This window comes from Gopherus evgoodei, chromosome 6, assembly GCF_007399415.2.
Source record: "Gopherus evgoodei ecotype Sinaloan lineage chromosome 6, rGopEvg1_v1.p, whole genome shotgun sequence".
In the NCBI taxonomy this organism is placed as follows: Eukaryota; Metazoa; Chordata; order Testudines; family Testudinidae; genus Gopherus; species Gopherus evgoodei.
The window spans coordinates 79759902-79780611 of record NC_044327.1 but is presented as its reverse complement, the minus strand read 5'-3'; the positions used below and the strand labels follow the sequence as shown (position 1 = coordinate 79780611).

At 37.3% G+C, this 20710-nt stretch overlaps 1 protein-coding gene across 21 annotated transcripts in view; it reads right to left on the bottom strand.

Moving 5' to 3' along the window:
* MEF2C (myocyte enhancer factor 2C) overlaps positions 1-20710 on the bottom strand; it is a 157103-nt gene that overhangs the window by 58912 nt on the left and 77481 nt on the right. For all 21 annotated transcript variants that reach the window (XM_030567804.1, XM_030567808.1, XM_030567807.1 and 18 more), the window contains one exon: positions 11673-11876. In XM_030567804.1, the coding sequence (XP_030423664.1) occupies positions 11673-11876 (204 nt within the window). The remainder of the gene's footprint in view (positions 1-11672; positions 11877-20710) is intronic.

Genomic DNA, 20710 nt, shown 5'->3' with positions numbered 1-20710 from the left:
TACCTACCCCAATCCCTCCCTTAAATCCTCTCTCCCAGTATAACTAATTTGTTCACTGCTGCCTCATGCACTCTAATCCACCAGCGATGCTATAAAAACCTCGACAGAATAAAATAGAGTAGAATTTCTCTAAACCCTTGCCAAAGCTCTCAATACATTTTTCAGTTAGTTAAAAATCCTCAAAATTTGTGAGCATTAGATGAATGAAGAACTACAAGATAAAGGCCTAAATAATACACAGATATATAGCTAAATTAGTCTAATTGTTTATTTAAATAAAGCGGCTATCTAACTCATTTACTTTTACTGTATACAGAGGAGAAATGTTCTCTCCTCAGGGACATCTGCAAAGTTTTGAGGGTACAATCACAGCAAGTCTGCAATTGGTGACATATATCAATTTTTTTTCATTGATGGCTACTAGACTTGTAAAGTTTCATGGTATTTCTTAACAGGACACCACACTCACTGCTCATCTGAAAATATATTTAAAAACACCGTGGAAAGGAAAAAAAAAGGACCCTAAGAAAGGCAGCTATTTTCGACGGTAAGTCAGCTCATGTGAAACAAAGTCCTGTCTTTCAGAAAGTGTTTACGATCTATGAGAAAAAATATATCCCTGGGCTAAAATGTTTATTGGCACCTAGGAGTCTGAAGAGAGCAAGTCAGGCCTGTGGTTTTTTGAGGGCACTTTATCATTCCCTGCATTCTCAAAGGCATCTCTGAATGAATAGAGCTGGATTACTCAGCCTTCTATTCCACGCCTATTCCTCTCCATTTTCCTTGGCAAGGCTGAGAGCCAAGCTATTTTTAGTTAGGCAGTTTTCTATTTTTAGACAACTACCAGTTAAGAGACACTGGTTAGGAAAAATTAAAAGAAAAAAAAAAAGAAAAAACACAAAAGTGGGAGAAGATGGAACTTCCCTTTCTCATATTGTAAAGCAGGCCCTTCAACCCATAACTCCAGGCATTTCAGCTGCTTCCAATCTTGGAAAAATAAAGAAAATTCAGAGTTCGGGGATTTAAAAATAAACCTACCCTCTGGCAAGCAGACCAAAATGCAACAAGCTGTTACTATGTGAAACAGTGACTACAAAAACAAAGAACATTCTCCAGTGACTAGATCGGGAGAAAAACTCTTGAGCTATTAGGCTATAAGAATGTTACACAGACATATAAGATTTTTCCAGCTTCTCAGCCAGATATATCATGTTTTGGAGAAAGAAACAGGCATCTGTGAAGTAGAACTACTACTCTGAAATATAGATTTAAGGGCCCAGTTTTACATAGGAAGAGAATCATGAATCAAGACTGATGCACATTTATATTGCGAATATATTTTTCACATTTGTTCTTGTAGCATTTTTACACAGCATCCAAACATTTATGACAGAGACACTTAAACATTTTGAAAGCAATTAGTGAGCGTGGAATAACAAAAAAAAAAATTAAAGGGGGATCCACCAAAATTTTAGGGCCAAATCCTTAGCTGATGTAAATCAGCATAGCTCAATTGATGTCAAGAAAGCACCTCCAATTTACACCAACTTTGGATCAGGCCCATGCCTTGCAGCTGTCATTGCTTCAGACCCACCAAAAACACCTTCAGGAAAAGGAAACTCTTAAAAATGTTTTAAACAGTGTTTTCCAGTGTCAGCCTTGCACTGTTTGTCACATGATGATCTCTAGCAACAGATTTGGATTAATCTGCAAGTCACTATCTGCTTCCAAGAAAAGGCTAAAGACAACTTTCCAGATGTTGCACTAAGTTTGCACCAAAAAGCTGTTTAGAATCACTAACGAATCCATAGCACTTGCATTTCTCTCTCGCTTTTTCTTTGTTTTATGCAAAAATAATCTACCAGGTGAAGTATTTCACTATCATTTGGGATCCTTGAAGATTATGAAATGTGTTGCATGAAAACCAAACACTTGTGGAGAAATCATAATAATTGGTCACTTCTAAGAAAAACAACTCATTATGCAACTTTCCCCTAGCTGTATTATTCCCCATATTGGATTAATCTGAACTATATTCAAAGTAAAAAAGTATAAGGCCGAAGTCTGGGCTACTTTTGTTCCTTGTGGCAGGCCTTAAAGCATCTTAAAAAGCCTTCATTTGGCTGCAGAGCAACAGTGGAGATCCTGGCACAGACTGGCTGTACACCCCTTGCCTGCTTCAGAGATCTTCATAGTGAGTTTAAATAGTTTAATGTAGAGGGGAAGATTGTGGGTGAGCTTCAGACTTGATTAATGTGTCCATGCAGTGCACAGATTCACTGGCCAAAATCCCGTATGTGCATGTGGAAGGGGAAGGTGGAACAGAAGGCCATTATCCACTGGATTTGATCCTTCAGTTCAGCAACCATTTTGCATAGAGCAGAAATCAGTGTTGCCAAGTAAGTGAAGTCCAAGTGAAGTACCATGGCTTAGCTGGCTAAAGCACCTGCTTCCTAAATAGGAGATCCTGGGTTCAACTCCCAGTGTTGCCTTCATGTATAGGGGGAGGGATAGCTCAGTGGTTTGAGCATTAGCCTGCTAAACTCAAGGTTGTGAGTTCAATCCTTGAGGGGGCCATTTGGAGATTGGTCCTGCTTTGAGCAGGAGGCTGGACTTAGATGATCTCTTGAGGTCCCTTCCAGCCCTAATGATCTATGACTCTATGTCTGAATACTGGTGACATCATGGCAGACTTTTCGGAAACCTTCTCAATCCATCACTATATGTTGCTAACTCTTATGATTTTATCATGATTCTTGAGACAGCTAATATTTTTCTTAAAGCCTGAGATCCTGGAGTCTCATGATTATATAAGAATATTATCTTTCATTTTAAAAAAGTATGTTTCTAACTTATTTGGTCAAAAAAATTGGAATTAAAATGATTTGGGGGTGGGGGGGTGGGAGGGTGACTGACATGATTTTTTAACACTTAGGGCTGGCAATACTAGTTCCCAGCATCTGGCCCACAGTTAATAATCATAAACCAAGAACCAAACATTCAGAAAGTTCCTAAAGTCACCATAATAACAAAGTGCCTTGGCCAAATTCTATCCTCAGATATGAACACAGTGTAGCTATTGAACTCAGTGTGAGTCACGTGCATCTAAAGGCAGTGTTTTCCTGCAGAAGCTACTAAATGTGGATCATTCATACTACTACGTGTATAAATAACACTCTTCATGCCTAGATCTCAAACCATTTCACAAAGGAAGTCAGTCTCACTGTCTCCATTTTACAGATGAAGAAACCGAGGCAGAGGAAAGTTAAGTAACTTGTCCAAGGTCACCCAGAACTCTGTCTACAAAGCTGGAAACAGAACTCAGGTTTCATAAGTCCCAAGCCAATGCTCTTTTCATTAAAGCACTGCTTCCTTAGATCACTTTGACTCTTTTTGTTGCCTAACAAGCTTACTCTATATTTAATGGGCCAGATCCTCAGCTGGCTGCTTCACTGATTCCAATGGTGCTATGATGATTTACACCAGCTCTGAATCTGACCCAACTTAGATTTCACCGTTTGTTTGTATACAGTATTCTGTTCCGATGTCAAGAGAAGAAAATACTCTTATTACATACGCTACAAGAGTTGTCCTGTTTCTTTTCTGAAAACAGTCGATTTAAATAGTTACGGGGCTTATTTACAACAAATATACAGATCAGAGTCTTAACTGATATCAAGAGGCTTTCAAAATCTAATTAACCTCCCAGCTAGTCATTAGCTCTGTGACCTTTAGAAATAATTGACAGAGCCGATTTTTTCCCCTTCAGCTCATTCGCCAGGTGACTAATCTTAGGTGTGCTAAAGGACCAACTGCACGTCTTTAAGATTTGATGGGATAATATGTAATAAGTCAATTAGGAAAATGGAGTTGTGGCATTTCTCTGCGACACAATATACTGCCCATGCAGCTTGTCACATGCGTTCATGTTTTGTCACCTGAACGCTAGCCTAATCATCTCCAGCTTTTCAATGCACTGAAGCCACACTAAGTCTTAATTCTCAAGTCCCTGCATTATCCCACAGTAGATTTAGTAGCATTTCACTACACTATGTTGCTGGTTCTATTAAAAACCAATTAGACTTTCAACTGTAGCTAGTCCTCTTATACTTAAATAAATATTGTATATTATGGACTATCACTTGTTGTATATTTTTCTTATACAAAATTTGGGCTCATTCGCTTTAGCTGAACAAAGTGCGCTTTTTTTTTTTGCACCAAGCCTGCCATTTATAAAGCCTCCTATTACTATGAATTTCTTCCCTTTCAGAAATTATCTTTCATCCCTACAATTTTAACATTGTATCATATAACCAGGGCTCTGTGTGTTGTAAAATACACCGGACATGAAGGCTGCAAGAAGAGTTCTATGTGTTCACAATCTCAGCTCTCTCTGATCAAGTGGAAATTGCTGCTGCAGTTGGCACACATCTATCTCTGGTTATGCTCACTTTATTGTCCCTGTCCAATGCCACAAGCCCACAGGACTCTGGGCAAAACACATTTTAAAAACCATGCAAAGTTTTGATTCACTTTTTAAAAAAGATCTTGTAAGTAAAGTGTGTGTAGCTTTTTGAAATTGTGATTTATGCTTTTAAAATAGAATGATCATCTCTTCCACTGGCCATTCTGCAACAATGCCCCTCTACCCTCAAAAGCCAAGGAATATCACAATCTTCCTGCTATAATGAACTCTGAATGAAGCTACCTCTTGATGATGTCACTTATATTGCCATGAGAGTAAGGTCATCCAGAGATAAAGAGGAGGGGAGTGAGGACAAAGGGGTATCAGCAGCGATGGAAGGAGAAGGTCACTGAGAGTGACACTAAAGGAGCAGCTGGAAATACAGGAGAAGGAGAGAACAGGACGAGAAAACCCCCCGAGGAAGGAAGACAGCAGAAAAGGAGGAAGTTATCAATTGTTTTGAAAGTGACAGACAGATTAAGAAAGATAAGGGGACCATGAAGGAGGTCAAGCTGAAGAGACCCTTAGAACTGGTCAGGAGATGGCCTTTAGTAAGGGTGGTTTAAGTGTCGTGAAATGGAAAAGAGTTTGCAGAGAATTCAGATGTGTCTTACTTGGGTAACCATGTGACTTTATCATTGTAATCCTTCCTTTCTTTATCTTTTACCCTAATGTTTTTCTTTGTTGCCTCACTCGTGTAAGTTCTCTGGGCAGGGATTTGTCTTTTACTTATCCAGTAAAGTGTCTATCATGCTTTTGTCTGCTGTAGAAATAGTGACCATAATCCATTAAGAGAACAGGGAAAGAGAAAATACGGGTGGGAGGATATGGCATGCTTGAGAAACTCTGAGGTGAAGGATAGGAGGGAGCCAGTGTGGTAATGAGGCAGGCAAGTGAGGTTAAAGGAGAGATTTTTTGGAGATGGGGGCTACCAACGTATGTTTGAAGGCTGAATGAAAGAAGCAGGGTTCAGTGTGTGTAACAAAGATTTAGAAAAAAGAGGGAAGGGGAGGAGTTAGGAAGAGAGAGAGTCAAAGTGTCGAGAGTTGATAGCAGGAGAGACAGTTCAAAGTTATGAGATTGTGAGGAAAGAAAGATGCTGGAGTAGGGAAAAGAAGTTCTTGCTAGATAACATCAAAACTGTTTTAAAAACTGCTAAGATCGTGAACAGATGAGTGTATGTGTGTGAGGTAGAAGTTTAGAGAAGAGCAGCTGGATGGTTAGTGTGGAGAAGTGGATCTGTTTCTATAAAGAATATGACAAAGTTGAATGAACAGAAAACAAATGATAGTGGAGGAATTCTGTTTTTTCTCCACAAGTGCTCAGTGGTATGAGGAAGAGAAGAGGTGGAGAAGTGTGGAGCCAGAACAGAGAGTCAGTGGGACAAATCTGAAAGAGGAACTGAGCAGGAGAATTTGAGTTAAAGGTAGTGACCACGGAATCAACAGAGAGGTGGAGGTCAGCTTGGGAAAGGGGGGAGTATGGGCAGCAAAGGGTCAGAGAGATTGATGGACTGGAGATCACAAAAGAGCTGAGTGATGAACTGGCAGGCTGGGGGAGGGAGAGATTTATGTGCATAGGGACAGAGTGGGAATCAGAGAGAGGGGACTAGGAGGTTGAGAGACTGAAAAAGAACAGGGCTTGGATTCATGAGAGACCTGATGAAGATGAGACAGTAGCTGAGGCTGTAATGGCATGGGGGAAGGCAGGCAGGAGACTTCACTTTAAATCTGCAAAAAGCCTAATGGCTTAGCTAAACAAACACACTGGATTTCTGTAATACACTTTTGACTGTAATTATGTCTGCAGCCAAGATAACTCTAAAAATAGTCCCCATACAAACAAAGGACAATGGCCTTTCCAGTCTCCTGGAGTAATGACACTGTGTTTTGGCATTATTGGCTGAGTTGAATGTGCTAGGACGTGTATCCCTTACTCAGGCAAGATTTCCACTTCAAGTCAATGAGTACTGCACAAATGGAGAACAAATGCACTAGACTGTATAAATTAGACTAAACAGAGGATAATAAATAGCCGTGTGTCATGGAGCAGTCCTTCATACATGCATCCTTATCAATGGTGAAGTGTTGCCCACCTTCTCCCTTGTTCAGATGGCAGTAAGCAAGTATTGCAGTTGTGGTAAAAGTTAAAAGGGAGTGACGTGGGAGGGAAAGCTAAGTGATGCTCATAAGACTGGGTAACAGAGGCAGGTCTATTAGCCCAAAACCTGAAGGTAATGTTGGAAAGTGGTCTCTGATAAGAGGAACAGAGTAAACCATAGGGAAAAGCAGGATCAGGCACAAAAAAGAGGCAAAGAAGATCAGTTCTTCTTGCAGATAAACGGCTGTTTAGGCATGGCTCTGTAGCAATCATAGACCTTAAAGTTTGGTACAATTGGCAGTTGCAGACAAGATTTCCCTATTATAATTGTAATATGTGTATTATGTCTAACAAATTAAGGCCCATAGACTTTGTGTGTCAAAATAATCAAAACTGGTGTTTTCCATGCATTTTAATCAGATTTATACTAACAGACTAAACTATTTTAACTGAGGCCATGTTTTCAAGGTGTGTAAAGATTAGTTCATTAGAGGTATCTTTATGAGATGCATGCATCCTTTATTTATGACATATGACCCACTTACTTTTTAGGGACATAGGCAGCAAATGGGGCCCAGAGCTAGTGTACACAAGCAGCTCAAATTCACAAGCCATGGGCCTGATTTTCCTCTTAGACTGCTGTACAGCGAGAGAAACTCCACTGAAGTCAGTGATGTTACAACTGTGTAAAACTTATACAAATGAGGAGAATCAGACCCCATGATTTTGAACAAACATTGAGATCTCTGTTCTACTGTAGAAAAGTGTAATTTGCTCACTTAAGTAAATCATCCCAGCCCACTTTTATCTTAATCCCATTTTTTCCTCATCCCCAAGCAGAAACACCAATACAGCCATTTATGATCTCAGTAACCAAAACTGGAGGACTATGATTTTGTGCATGTTAAGTAAGAGATACCTATTATAGATCCCATTCAATTAAAGAAAGGGGGAATCTGAGGTATTTTGTATATGACTAAAGATGGAGTGAAACCCATAGTTGTAACAATACTATTTTATAGATTAAACAAAAATGTGTAGTAAACGCAAAAGGAGTTTTTATTCTGAGAAAGTGTTATCCCACTTTAAAGTAAAGAATAATAAGACTTCCAGTAATCTAAAATTTTCTATCGCACAAGATAATTCTATTTTTAGACCAACAACTATAGTAAGTGTATTGTTTTTGGTACCTATCATCCAGCATTAGGAAGTTTACATAATGCAGAAGTTCATCTTTGCCATCAAAACCAAAAGGTTTAGCGAGAACCAAATCTTACATAGCTCATACTATTCCTTAAAATAAATTGTCATATCCCAATAACTGATGTGTGTTATTAACAGAAATAAGGTTTAATGAAAGACTGTGGGATGGGTGGTTTAGTGGTTAAAGACACTGAGGCTTCAGTTTTAGGAACACAGTCCAACTTCAAACTGAGGCCTCAAAGTGAACCTTTGTTTGCAGAACCAATACACATCCCAAAACTGCCACACATAATTCAACAGGATTTGGAATAGTTGTCATTCACTGCTTAGAAGAGATCCAAACATGAGCAAACATGGAGGGTGAATACACTTTTCTCTCTCAAAAGTGACATACCTCCATGTTAGAGTTTAGGTCAACAGCAAGTGGTCAGAGGAAATTTACACTGTAATGCCTGAAATCAACCCAATTATCAGATAATTTTTACAAACTTGAAGAACTCTGAACTCCCACTCTTGTGTTTCAGAATACATTTTTATAACTAAGGTAACATTGGATCTGTTGCGTACTGAGTGAAATGAAGTTGTACAGGCAATTTCAGAGATAGGTATCATATGGAACTAAGATTGTTATGTATAAAGAACATTATAGGAATAATTGTTTTTAATATGATAAATTAGAAAGTCTGAAAAAAAGACAAACACAACTGGGTTTAAAAGGTTTATAAATTCTCTTAATCTAATCTACTTTGTGTCATGGCTGTACTCTGAATTCTATATGTACAAGTTGGGCAGCACTGAGATAGCTTGGTGTGATTGGCAATAACATTGCCAACTATTAGAACACCCATTAACTTCATTCCAAGTCATTTCTTCCTTGAAAAACAGCATAACACTTATTAGAAATGCAAAGTCCTGTGCCTTCTGTTACTTCAAATAATAAATTGTTATCTGAAGAGTGGTATCTTCATAAATACTAGATAAATAATACTAAATACATAATTAATTCCCGTAAAATGCATTTAAAATGGCTGATAATAAAACTAACATCTTTAATTAGAGCTATATAAAAATAATTTAGGCATAAATCTGAATAGCAATAATTTCATTTGAAAATACTGAAAGGATTAAAATTATAACGGGGTTCAAAAGAGAACTAAATAAATTCCCAGAGGATACGTCCACCAATGGCTATTAGCCAAAATAATCAGGGATGCAGCCCCCTGCTCCGGGTGTCCCTAAACCTCTGATTTCTAGAAGCTGAGTCTGGACGACAGTGGATGGATCACTTGATAATTGCCATGTTCTGTTCGTTCCCTCTGAAGCACCTGGCACTGGCCACTGTTAGAAGACATCATGCTGGGCTAGACAGAGCATTGGTCTGACCAAGTATGGCCATACTAATGTTCTTATTTACATATTTTTTTGAATTATAGGAATATATACCATTTGAAGAAGTCATGATATGAGCTAATGACCAAGAGCAGAATTAAAACAACTAACTAAACAGACGTTACTATGAATCATGTGAGGAGAAATTGGGATTCTAAATTAATTACAGAGAATGTTACATGTTACCTTGCATGTATTTCTAAAACAATGGTACTTTAAAAGATTTTCTTCTCTAGTTCTGTAGAAAGCTGCAAGCAGAGCTATGCTCTGTACTTTTGCTGAAGTATAGTTATTGAACAATCATTAAGGTGAAAATGAACAAACTTAATAATATCATTCAATCCTTAGGCTGCTTTTGATTGCCTAGGAAGAACAAAATTAAAAGCTATATGAAGTCTAGATGTCACACAGCCAAATGCAGCAGACTCCCCACAAGGAAATACTCATAATGCAGTAAAATTTTAAATGATCAATTTAAATATTTAAAATGTGGCAGTTTTGTATTCTGTACCTTAATATATATCAAAACTACAGTGAGTGCAAACCCATCTGTCTGCTCTTTTCTGGTTTTTTTGCCCCATTGTACTGGTAACAGGAAAGTTAATGATCAAGTAAAGAAATCCTTGCACAGATTTTTTTTGGTAATATAAGAAATCTTTTTCAACACGAACATGATGCTTAACTATTTCTTCCGACCTTGTAACAATACTGTCACTGGAGAGGCCTAAGCACTTCTCAATGCTAGAAACCATATCACTCAAACTGCCCACTGATTAAACTACTATCACAGCTAATCCATATGGGAAGATACATAATGAATGGCACTTTATCTGGCTTGTTCTCTTTATTGCTAACTTCATTCCAGTTAAATAATTATAATTATATTTACTCATTTTTTGGCTAAATTTTCTAAGGGTTGAAAACAATTGGGTTATCCACAGAAGTTTGTGTGTCCCACAGAATTACACATTCGAATGCAAACTGGCCATCATGTGAGTAAATCAGATAATTTTTTTAATGCAATGCAATGCAATAAATAAATAAATAAATAAAAAGGATTTTGCAGGTGGGCATATCATTCCCTTTGAAAATCTACCCCTTAAAGTTACAGCAACATAAGCATAGGTTAAAGTTCATTTTTACATTGAAGTTTCTTGATCAAAGGACATATACACTCATTGTAAAGCACAGAATATTACTCAGCTAAATCCCAACCTACTGGCCTAATCACCCATTTCCATAAGAAAACCTGAAAGAGGGAGCTTAAAGGGAACATATCACAAAAAGGTTTTCCTCACTAAGAATGCACTCTTTTTGTTCTGTCAGGAGAGGAAGGAGGATAATTTGGGGGTCAAGGTTTGTCTCCTGCAGAACAGCACATGGGACTGGCCATCAATCCCAGGGCTGAATCCCCAGAGATCAGCAGGAGATTTTGGCCATCTAGGTGGAGGCTTCAATGGGGGCTTGGAGAGGTGGGGGAATGTTATTCATCCCATGCCCTTCATGGTCCCACCTCACATGGATTCCAGCACCTATGGAGCACCCTTTGGTGATAACTCACTCCCCTTCCTAATGGGGGCAAGGAGATGTGCAGGTGGATCTGGGAGGTAGCTAAACAGTAGAGCCCTGTACATCAACATGAAACTAGATTGCAAAAAGGATTATATTCTTGGTTACAATATTTGTTAATATAGTTTCATGTGACTGCATTGTGAATCTCTAGCAGCAAGTACAATACAATCTATAGGCTCATAAACTATTTCTTCATCAAAAGTATCTAAAATGTACACATTAAATTTAATCTCTTCTATTGCAGCGCTCAAAATTCTTGACTAGTGTACAGCAAGGATAGCATTTTCAGGAGCATCTAAGTCTCATTTGCAAAAGCATCTAAGTGATTTAAGAGTTTAAGGGTAAACTTTTCTAAAGCACCTCAGTGACTTAAGTGCCTAGTCACTGAAGTGCTTTTGAAAACGTTACTGTAGGCCCTTAAGTCACTTAGGCACTTTTGGAAATTTTACTCTGTTTTATTTTATTAACAAAATCCATAAAAGTCACAATTACTTGGGTCTGAGTCTTAAACTATGTTTAACTTGCTATGATAGTAATGGAATTAATGGATGCTGAAAATGAATGTTTTAAGTTTGAATTGATATTCTTGAACAATTAAAATATAGACTACTACATTTAACAGTCTACATTAAATAATATTGCTATAATAATGTTATAAGGTGTCAATAACATTCTGATAAATGTTGTTTTCATGTTCTAATTTTACATATTTGGTAAAAGCATTCTAAGCAAAGCTGGATTTTTTTCCAATGTTCAACCATTTTTGAGTGGCAGAGAAAGTGCAAACATTTGTTATATAACTTTTAAGTCAATTTTCCTTGAATTCTTTTAAATGACGATATTCTTAAAAATAAACTATACAACTTCAGAAATCATTCATCAAGATCAGATGTCTCAGATGAGCACTGACAAAAATTAGTCCTCACAGGACATAAATTCTTACCTCAACAATATCTGAATTCGTTCGACTCTCATGTGGCTCATTGTACTCTGTATATTTCAGCAACACTTTGTCCATATCAGTGCTGGCATACTGGAACAGTTTGTTGGTGCTGTTGAAGATGATTAGAGCAATCTCACAGTCACATAGAACACTCAGCTCATAAGCCTTCTTCATTAACCCAAATTTCCTCTTTGTAAATGTCACCTGGAAAAAGGAAAACAGGTCTGTCAAAAAACCCTAAGTCTCTTTTTAAAGTCTCTTTTCTTTTACGAAGTTATAACTTGCAATTGCTATAGTCTTTGAGCTTGAATAAGTTCATCCAGAAAGCAAATAAATCAAAACATACAGAATATAAATATCTGAATGCTAAGTAACTGAGGGAAATGCATATAAGCCTCAATGCACAATTCAAGCTACAGAAAGTATGGGGCATTTCCATTAGTTGAGCTGTGAATTTTTCCTGTCTCATGAACCAGTTTAAAACATCGACACTGGATTCTTCCCAAAATATTTTAATTCAGTACACTTAATCTTTTGCCCACACCTAAGCTATTATGTTTATCCTGCATAATAGATGTCTTTGCCTCCCACCTTCACAACATTTTAAACATCACACCTCAGTTCTAGAAAACTTTTAACAAAAGATTCAGCCTATTCTTATTTAACAGATATTAATTCCAGTTGAATTCCCTCCCCCAATTTGTCTACCAGTAAGAAAAGTTCTATCACATTTAATTAATCAAAAAATATTTGATGTAGAGATGCACAGATCTGTAACAGTTTTGAAAAATTACCAGATATATTAAAAAATCCTTTTTGTTTCACTTTCAAGTTCTCAAGTGTCAGTACAATGAAGAATATAAATTGGGAGTGAAGAACAAGTTATATAAGTACTGACTAGCCAGTAATATATATGCATTATTGAGGTGAGCTCTTATCCATACATACCTGTCAACACATTTTATTAATCTCAAAGTAGTACATGAGTTTCTTACCATGAGAAATCTAATCTAACAGTAAGACCTGACTTGTTTCTTTTTTTCCTGTATTCTGTTTGCATTAAACACATAAATTGATATTTTATTTTTAATAGCTATTTTCCTCTATTGTAATTTTCTGTGATGGATTTTGAAAGTGAATAAACGTATGGTACTAAAATAATTATCAGTCAAATCAAATATGCAGTGAGGGTATTTGACACTTAAGGACAAGCACTAATCAGGTAGTGTAGACTTGCTTAATCTGACACTCAGTGCTACCAATTCTTTAATACCATCAGTAAAAGTACCTATGCACATGGTTCATCACTGAGGCAAAAAACATTCCATTGTGCATGGTTCATAAGGCTGTTGTTTTATCTTGTTACACTCCTAATGCAAGCTAATGCTAACTGCAACCCCAGTCTACCTTGGAATCCCAGCTGGTCATGCTATGGAAAACGTGACATTTAAGTACCTTCTAATCCCTACCAGCTAGTCTATCTCAAAGAGATGTGGCTGTATGCCAATCCTCTGTACATTTATTCTCCACAATGTATCATGAATGAAGTCACTTTTATTGCTGTCTCGATCATTGTAACACCTTTATATAATCTATGAACAACAGATAGATTAGTATTAAATCTGATTATTTGAGCATTTAAAAAAAACAGTTTGCATAGCACTAGACTTGAGTCTATATTTTGGTTACGAGCTGATATTAAGACATATCTAAATGGATAAGGTCCAGCTGGCTTTTGCTATTTGGCATGACTGATCAAATACACAGTCAAAAACTCATCTTAACATTGAAAAACTGATCAATCTTTCAAACGCCTTTTAAACACTTTATCTGCCTGCAGAAAACTGTGATAATAGAATCACAGACTTTAAGGTAAGAAGGGACCATTACGATTGTCTACTCTGACCTCCCGCATAATACAAGCCATAGAATCTAACCCACCCACTCCCATATCAACCCCCTAACCTATGTCTGAGCTACTGAAGTCCTCAAATCATGGTTTAAAGACTTCAAAGTGCAGAGAATCCTTCAGCAAGTGACCTGTGCCCCATGCTGCAGAGGAAGGCGAACCCCCCCCCCAGGGTCTCTGCCAATCTGCCCTGGAGGAAAATTCCTTCCCAACCCTAAATATGGTGATCAGCTAAACCCTGAGCATGTGGGCAAGACTCACCAGCAAGACACCCAGGAAAGAATTCTCTGTAGTAACTCAGATCTCACCCTATCTAACATCCCACCAAGCCTATTGGGCATATTTACTGCTAATAGTCAAAGATCAATTAATCACCAAAATTAGGCTATCCCATCATACCATCCCCTCCATAAACTTATTAAGCTTAGTCTTGAAGCCAAACATGTCTTTTGTCTTTTGATGCAATGTTATACACAGTAATATGAACATCTATATGGTTTTTTAGAAAAGGCTACACAAGCAATGGATCACATGCAGAGGGGAGAATATACTAACCCGACACATTTTTCTGCATGTAAAACTATTTTCAATCAGACTAGTTGACCACAGTACTGTAGGTGGAGTGTATCTATACAATATGGTTTCTGTTGCACAGAAACCTCAGTATTTAGCATGTTACAGCTCCTCACCATCAAAGTATACTTCAGCACAGAAATATCTTTAAAGCCACTGTTTGTATTTACTGTTAGGTGCTCCTGCACATTTTGGGTAACCGCACAGATGTACTGCATAGCACATACTTATTTAATAACACTTATCACAAAAAAGATACTACTTATAGTGTCTTTTCACGAACATTGAAAATAAAAAAGACAACAGAGAAGCTAGAGATTTTATTAACTTTTCTTTAAAATGTAATCTTAATTGCTCTGAATTTGATTCACTATTATCTCCATGTCCTTTTTAACAGTCTTCAAATGTATTACATAATGCTTTTTGCCATTGTTCATAGACATAAAAACAATTGTAGCTATTACTGTTTCTAAAATGATCTAGAATATTATTTTTAAAATATTCCACTCATTGACTGATTGCAATTCGGAGCTTTTGCACTTATACCTAATAATGTATTGTAATAATGTAATTTATCATACTTTTACAATAGTTTGTATTAGGGATGAGCCTATTTATTTAATAAATGTGCAGTAGGGTCAAGACCTTCAGGAGAGATTAAGAGTAATTTTAAAGATATTTAAAAATACATTCTTCTTTCAGACAATTTCCTTTATGTAGCCACATCAAGAAGAGGAATGTACTCATTTATCCTCTAAAATATTTAGGTGAGTAATATGAACAAACAACAAAAATATTATTTGACTTTGTATTTTGTGTCCAATATGTTGCTAGCTATATTCACCTAAATCAAAATTAGCTAATAAATGTTGACTAAGATGATAGATACAATATTTTAGCACTACAGTGATTTTACTGAGTATTAAAGATTGCAGTAATTTATTAAAAATATGTTGTCTCTTTATGTCTAGGTGAAAACCAACTGAAACCTATAGTTGGAAGTCTATAATTCTGTACTTAAATAACTTTTACTTGTGCTAAGTTAAGAACATGAAGTAAATACAGACATTTCTTAAACACAGTTGCATGCACACAAACTACAGAGTAGCTTAATGATTGTATTAATAAACTGTAGCTGGTCATATTGAGGAGAAGGGGTTTACTGTAACATTTCACAATCCAAATATGATTACTTTACTTTACAAGGGCTAAAAAAATCTCTAAAAGGAATAATTCTGATAACTGATCAGGAACTCGGATACTACAAACATCATAAACCATATAAGCAGCGAGATAATCTGTCAGACTACAGGAACAATTTCTCAGGAAGGAAAACTCTTATAATGTAAAATCTAACTATGTGTTGCCAATTTACTGACATATTTAAAAATAAAACTGACCTATTTGCATGGATTTTGATCATATCTGATTAATATTAAATGTATTTTTCAGTAGCACAGATTGAATAATTTCATATTCTTACCCCTGCTGACTGTACCAAGGACTAGTTCATTAATTAATTAACAATTGAGCCTGCTGTCCAAATCAGATTTGGGACATGCTTTATCCCTTCTGCTTTCTGGACCAGTGGATGTCTAGTACTGTCCTCAAGTTTCCATATTTTTCTTTGTATTCAGGTGGACAATTTGTGAAGTCCTAGCTTCTTGGACTAGTCTATGATGACAGCGATATAACTGGGAAATTAAGTGTCCAGAAATATAAAATGGCTGCCTAGAATGAGGAGGTTAGCATTTATCCACTTAAAACCTTGAAGCCTCTCACACACAAAATACATAAGCCATACAGTATAAAAGCAATTGTCAGTATTTTTAAGTTTTCAAAAGTACAATTCTATAAGTACTGTGTAACTAGTGTGGCCAAGCAGTGTTTCACAGACAACATTTCCAGTGGAGTGTGCAGGGAATGGAGCATGTACTTGTGCAGCATGCTGAAAATTAATCATGTTGCATGTGTTCTACATAAGCTCTGAATACAGGTTGCTTTATTCATTTAGAGCCTGCTTTTCAGAGCTGATGAGCCCTTGAACTTTCATTGAACACAATGGCAATGCCCAGCACCTCAGAAGATTAGGCCCTGAAAGTCTGCAGTACTTGGGTACGTGAAGGAAGGAAGTTTAAATGCAAAGATGATTGTCCAGGCTTTGAGAAAACCACACTTGTTCTAAATATTACAAAAACAAAAGAGTGAAAAAGCCAGTTCTTAGCTTACCTCCCATAAATCGAGGCTAGGTCTTTGTGAATTTTGGACCAAATTCTGGCTAGAGGTTAAACTTACTGTATGCACAAGAAGGAAAGCATGGACCAAAGGTGATTTGGGGAGGACATTTTCCATCTCCAATTCTGGTTCTCCTCCAAAACTACAGAAACAAAATTCTTCAGGATTTCTAAGGTCAAAGCTGTGAAGGGGCTTCCTGAGGCATGGTCTTGGGATCAGGGACTGTGATGTCTGTGAATGGAGCTGTAGCCAGCCAGAATGCAGGTGCACATTCACACTATTTCATAGCTGCAATATGCTCTCACTAGGAAGGTAATTTGGCCCAGTGCCAGAATTTGGCATTCTATTTGTAGTGAGTAATGTTTGTTTAAATTAAATACATTAGGAGATAGATTAGTTGGTTTTGTATCTAGTCCTTTCACATACTGGAATGAATAACACAACATGTATGTATGCTTTTTCCACTCAGACACTATACAAACAGACTGTGATAACAGAAAGAAACAGCAATCTACTTGCAATTGTTTTTATTTATCTAAAATTATGCCAAAATTGTTGTGCTGCTTGTAGATGTGAATGGAACAGTGTAAGAGCAGAAATCATTGCTGAGAGGTAGAAGCTTTTATTCTGCTGATTTAGTCTATGACCTATTTCTGCTGCACTGATGCTACATTTCTTTTCCTTTGGACTCTTCCACTTTTGACTTTTAAATCTGAGATAATCTGAGAGATTGATTTTGAGTGACTGTCCTGTAATAGCGGTGCCATCATTGGTACTCAGTATCTGTCACTGGGGGACACAGAGTCTATGGCTTACTTTTTCTGTTTTCCAAACAGCAGCCTATGCTCTGCCCTGCCCTCCAGCAGCAATTCAATCCGTGGACAGTATGTCAGGTCTTCCCTCACCTCTTCCTGTCCTGACATGAGGCTGTGCAGTTGCACATAAGGCTGTGCAGTTGCTGGCACTGAAAGGAGGAAAAGAGGCGGGAGTCTGAACCTCCCTCCCATACATTTCCTGATATTATGTATACGTTAACATGATGGCCTGTGGAAACCGGAGGCAGCTCATGCATCCAACATTTGATGTATGCCTTCTACCTGGCTATGGGGGAGTGTTGTGCTGGTTGTCCCTCCTCAATCTGAGTGGAGTGAGCTGACATAGGTTATCTGGGAAACAGGAAGCATCAAGTGAAGCACCCTCATCATCATAAAATCAAGATGGCTATGTATGAGCCATGTGACTTTTGACTAAAGTGCCAGGGGTAGACACTTATCTCTACTTATCGTATAGCCAAACCCCGACAGCTCTTCAAAAACTGCAACCCCCTTTCTATTCCCACTCCCGACTATTTTATTCTGCTTAGCTCAGTTTGTCATTTTAAAAGGCTCTCCTGCAACAAACTTTATGACTATGTTCAGTGGTGATGGCAGTGGGAAGCAGCAGCACTGCAGGATTCCCTCTAGACAAACCCTCCTTTATGTGACGACTAGGCATGCCATATTAAATGAAAGGCCCTTTAAAGAGCAGTAAGGGACTCTTCAGCAGCCTGCTCTATGTTCTTGTAACTCTCCGGCATAACTTATAGGGATGACACAGCAGCGAGTTATGCTGCAAAAAGAACTATTGTGCTTGACAGCCTCAAGCATACTGAGCCTTGACTTGCTGAACAGCATTACTAAAGAGGCGCTCTAAGCAGAATGACCTAAAATTATAGCTGTAATATATTAAATGGCCCTATCTTATAAAACAGGGTTCTTTAGCATCTCATGATTAAGCTTCACAAAAATGAAGGTGCTGTATTTTTTCATTACACTGTATTGTTAGTGTATCAGCACACAAATAATGGAGCAGAAACTATGAGATTATTCACTCTTTCACAAGTCCTACATTTTTTAGACCATAATGCCTGATCTTTGTTATGACATTTGTCTTCATGAATAAAGAGGAGAGGGATAACTCAAAGGTATGTTAAGTAATGGATGGTACAGCAACTCACAAATTATTAGGGTAGGCAATATTCAAAGTCTTTTATTCCCATATATTCTAAACAGTTCTAATTCTTCAAAATATAGCCTATATCATATTCAGACGTGAAGAAAGGCTGGATATTATTTTTTTCTCTATTGAATGATATGCATAATGATGGTAAATCTCAGTTATACCACTCCTCTTCACTCATTAAGACAGATTGAATTAACTCACTTATATCTAGATGTATAGACATGGGCATCTTATTAGTGAGAAAATATATCCTTTCTATCCATATACATATATTCTAGATAATATAAAGTACAATAAAACTGACTTTTTATCTATACCACATTCACTAGGTCTGGCAGGTACAAATAAATGTTTAGGGTAAAAAACATGTTTACTAGTTCAACAAAACTAAAATGTTCGTAAGATAAAGGTCAAAGAATATTTCATTCCCTGCTGAGCAAATGGTCAGGAAGCACATTTGTCTGCATTTCCTGTCATAACAGGAAGAGTGTAACTTCTTCCTCTCTACAATGGCTTCAGTTCTGCTTCCCACCTCCAGCTCTTTCTCCCTCAGGGCCTTCCAAATCAATCCTTACAAGACAGAAAGGCAGTGGCTGTATCTGCTCTAGTTTTCAACACAGCAATGTTTAATGATACCATAATTACTATTGGACTATCCTTACTTAGGCTGCTCATTCATATTTCAAATTAAAAGTAATTTGGCCTAAATATTTACCTAAAGCTAATTAACTTTAAATTATACTCTCGTATATTTTGGAAATACAAGCATACCTAATCTTAAATATAATACAGCCATGAAATTCATAATTAAGTCTGCATCTCTTGTAAAATATTTTCTCTACCATGTATGGAATATCAATTAGATTAGTACAACATGAAAGAATTTCAGATTAAAATGGAATCAGGGCCAATTGGGCCATTAAAATTAGTAACCTGGCCATTAAAATTCAGTGTACATCTTCTGTTACTTAAAGAGAGAGAAAAGTTGAGGTAGCCTCTCTGATAAAACTAGGAGTTGTGCCTAACAAGGAAAATCTATTCCAGTGCCATTGCTCATGATGTAAATTACTACTTAATGTGAGTAAGGATGGCAAATCAGGCTTGCAGAAATGAAGGGCTACATCATGGTTCTAAGGTACATCTCACTGAAAAGGGTGGTGTAGAGCTGCACTATTAAATGTTATTGGGAATTCCCTTCATAAAGCACTGTAATGGGGGGGCAACCCACCAACCTCATAAAATCTCAAAACTAGACTAAAACCGAGTTAACTTGTGAGAGCAGACTGAATTTTTTTTTTTGGGGTGGTGGTGGGGGGGGGATCTCACAAAATGTCATCCTAAATTTGAGCCGATTTTTGCACTAAATCATCAGGCTACCTTTTCTGCTTCTACAGATGACATTCTGATTGAGATGACGATCTTGTAGTCTGTTCTTTTCAACAGAGCTAATGTAGATAAAAATAGATGCCCGTAAGTCTGAAACTAGTTTTGAAACTAGCCGCATGAGGTATTGGAGTCAGTCGAACAAATCTAGGTCTTCCTGCAAATGGACATTTCCCTCCAGGATACTCTTCCCTGCCCTGTAACCTCACTTTGCTTATCTGCTTTAATTTGTTCTCTGTTCAGCTGATAACTGTAGCAAGTCTTGTTTTACCTAGTTTCACACGTTCTGGGAGCTAAGAATTATCAAAAGTCATACACATGCAAAAGATTCTCTGCACGTGTTTTCCAAGTGCCTCTAATATCATTTTCAAACCAGCTACAGAGCCATGGTACTTTGGGGAGAGTGTCTAATATCTGAGTACGTATTTCTTGTAGTATCTGATGGTCCTCTACCTACCCCTCCCCAGCTCACAACAAAACTGAAGGAGATGTTTCAAGCAAAATGTGCAGAGTTATTAGTTAAGCAGAGCGCAGTTAAAATTAGGAATATGGATATCAGCATGCTTCACAACTAGGAAAATAAAGAAACATAAAACATCAGAAAGAAGATTGCAGGAATGAAAATGATTAGACCACATTTAAGGCCAAATTCTTTTTGTCCCAATCACGCAAGTTGTCACAGTGAAGTCCAGCATGGTTAGACTCTTAATAATAAGAATAAGTGATGGAGATAGACAGCAAGGTCTTGGAAGCTGTTCAAAATCTGACACCAGAGTATTTTTGAATCAGTGTGCACTCTGATTAGGTATTGCAAAATGTCCTATTATAACAGTAGTATAAAATAATTATGGAACTAAAGCCATCCCTTTAAGCCTGCCTGCCTTGTCTGGGTAGTGTAAAGGGAATTTCTGGAGCTATTCCACCTCCCCCGCCACCC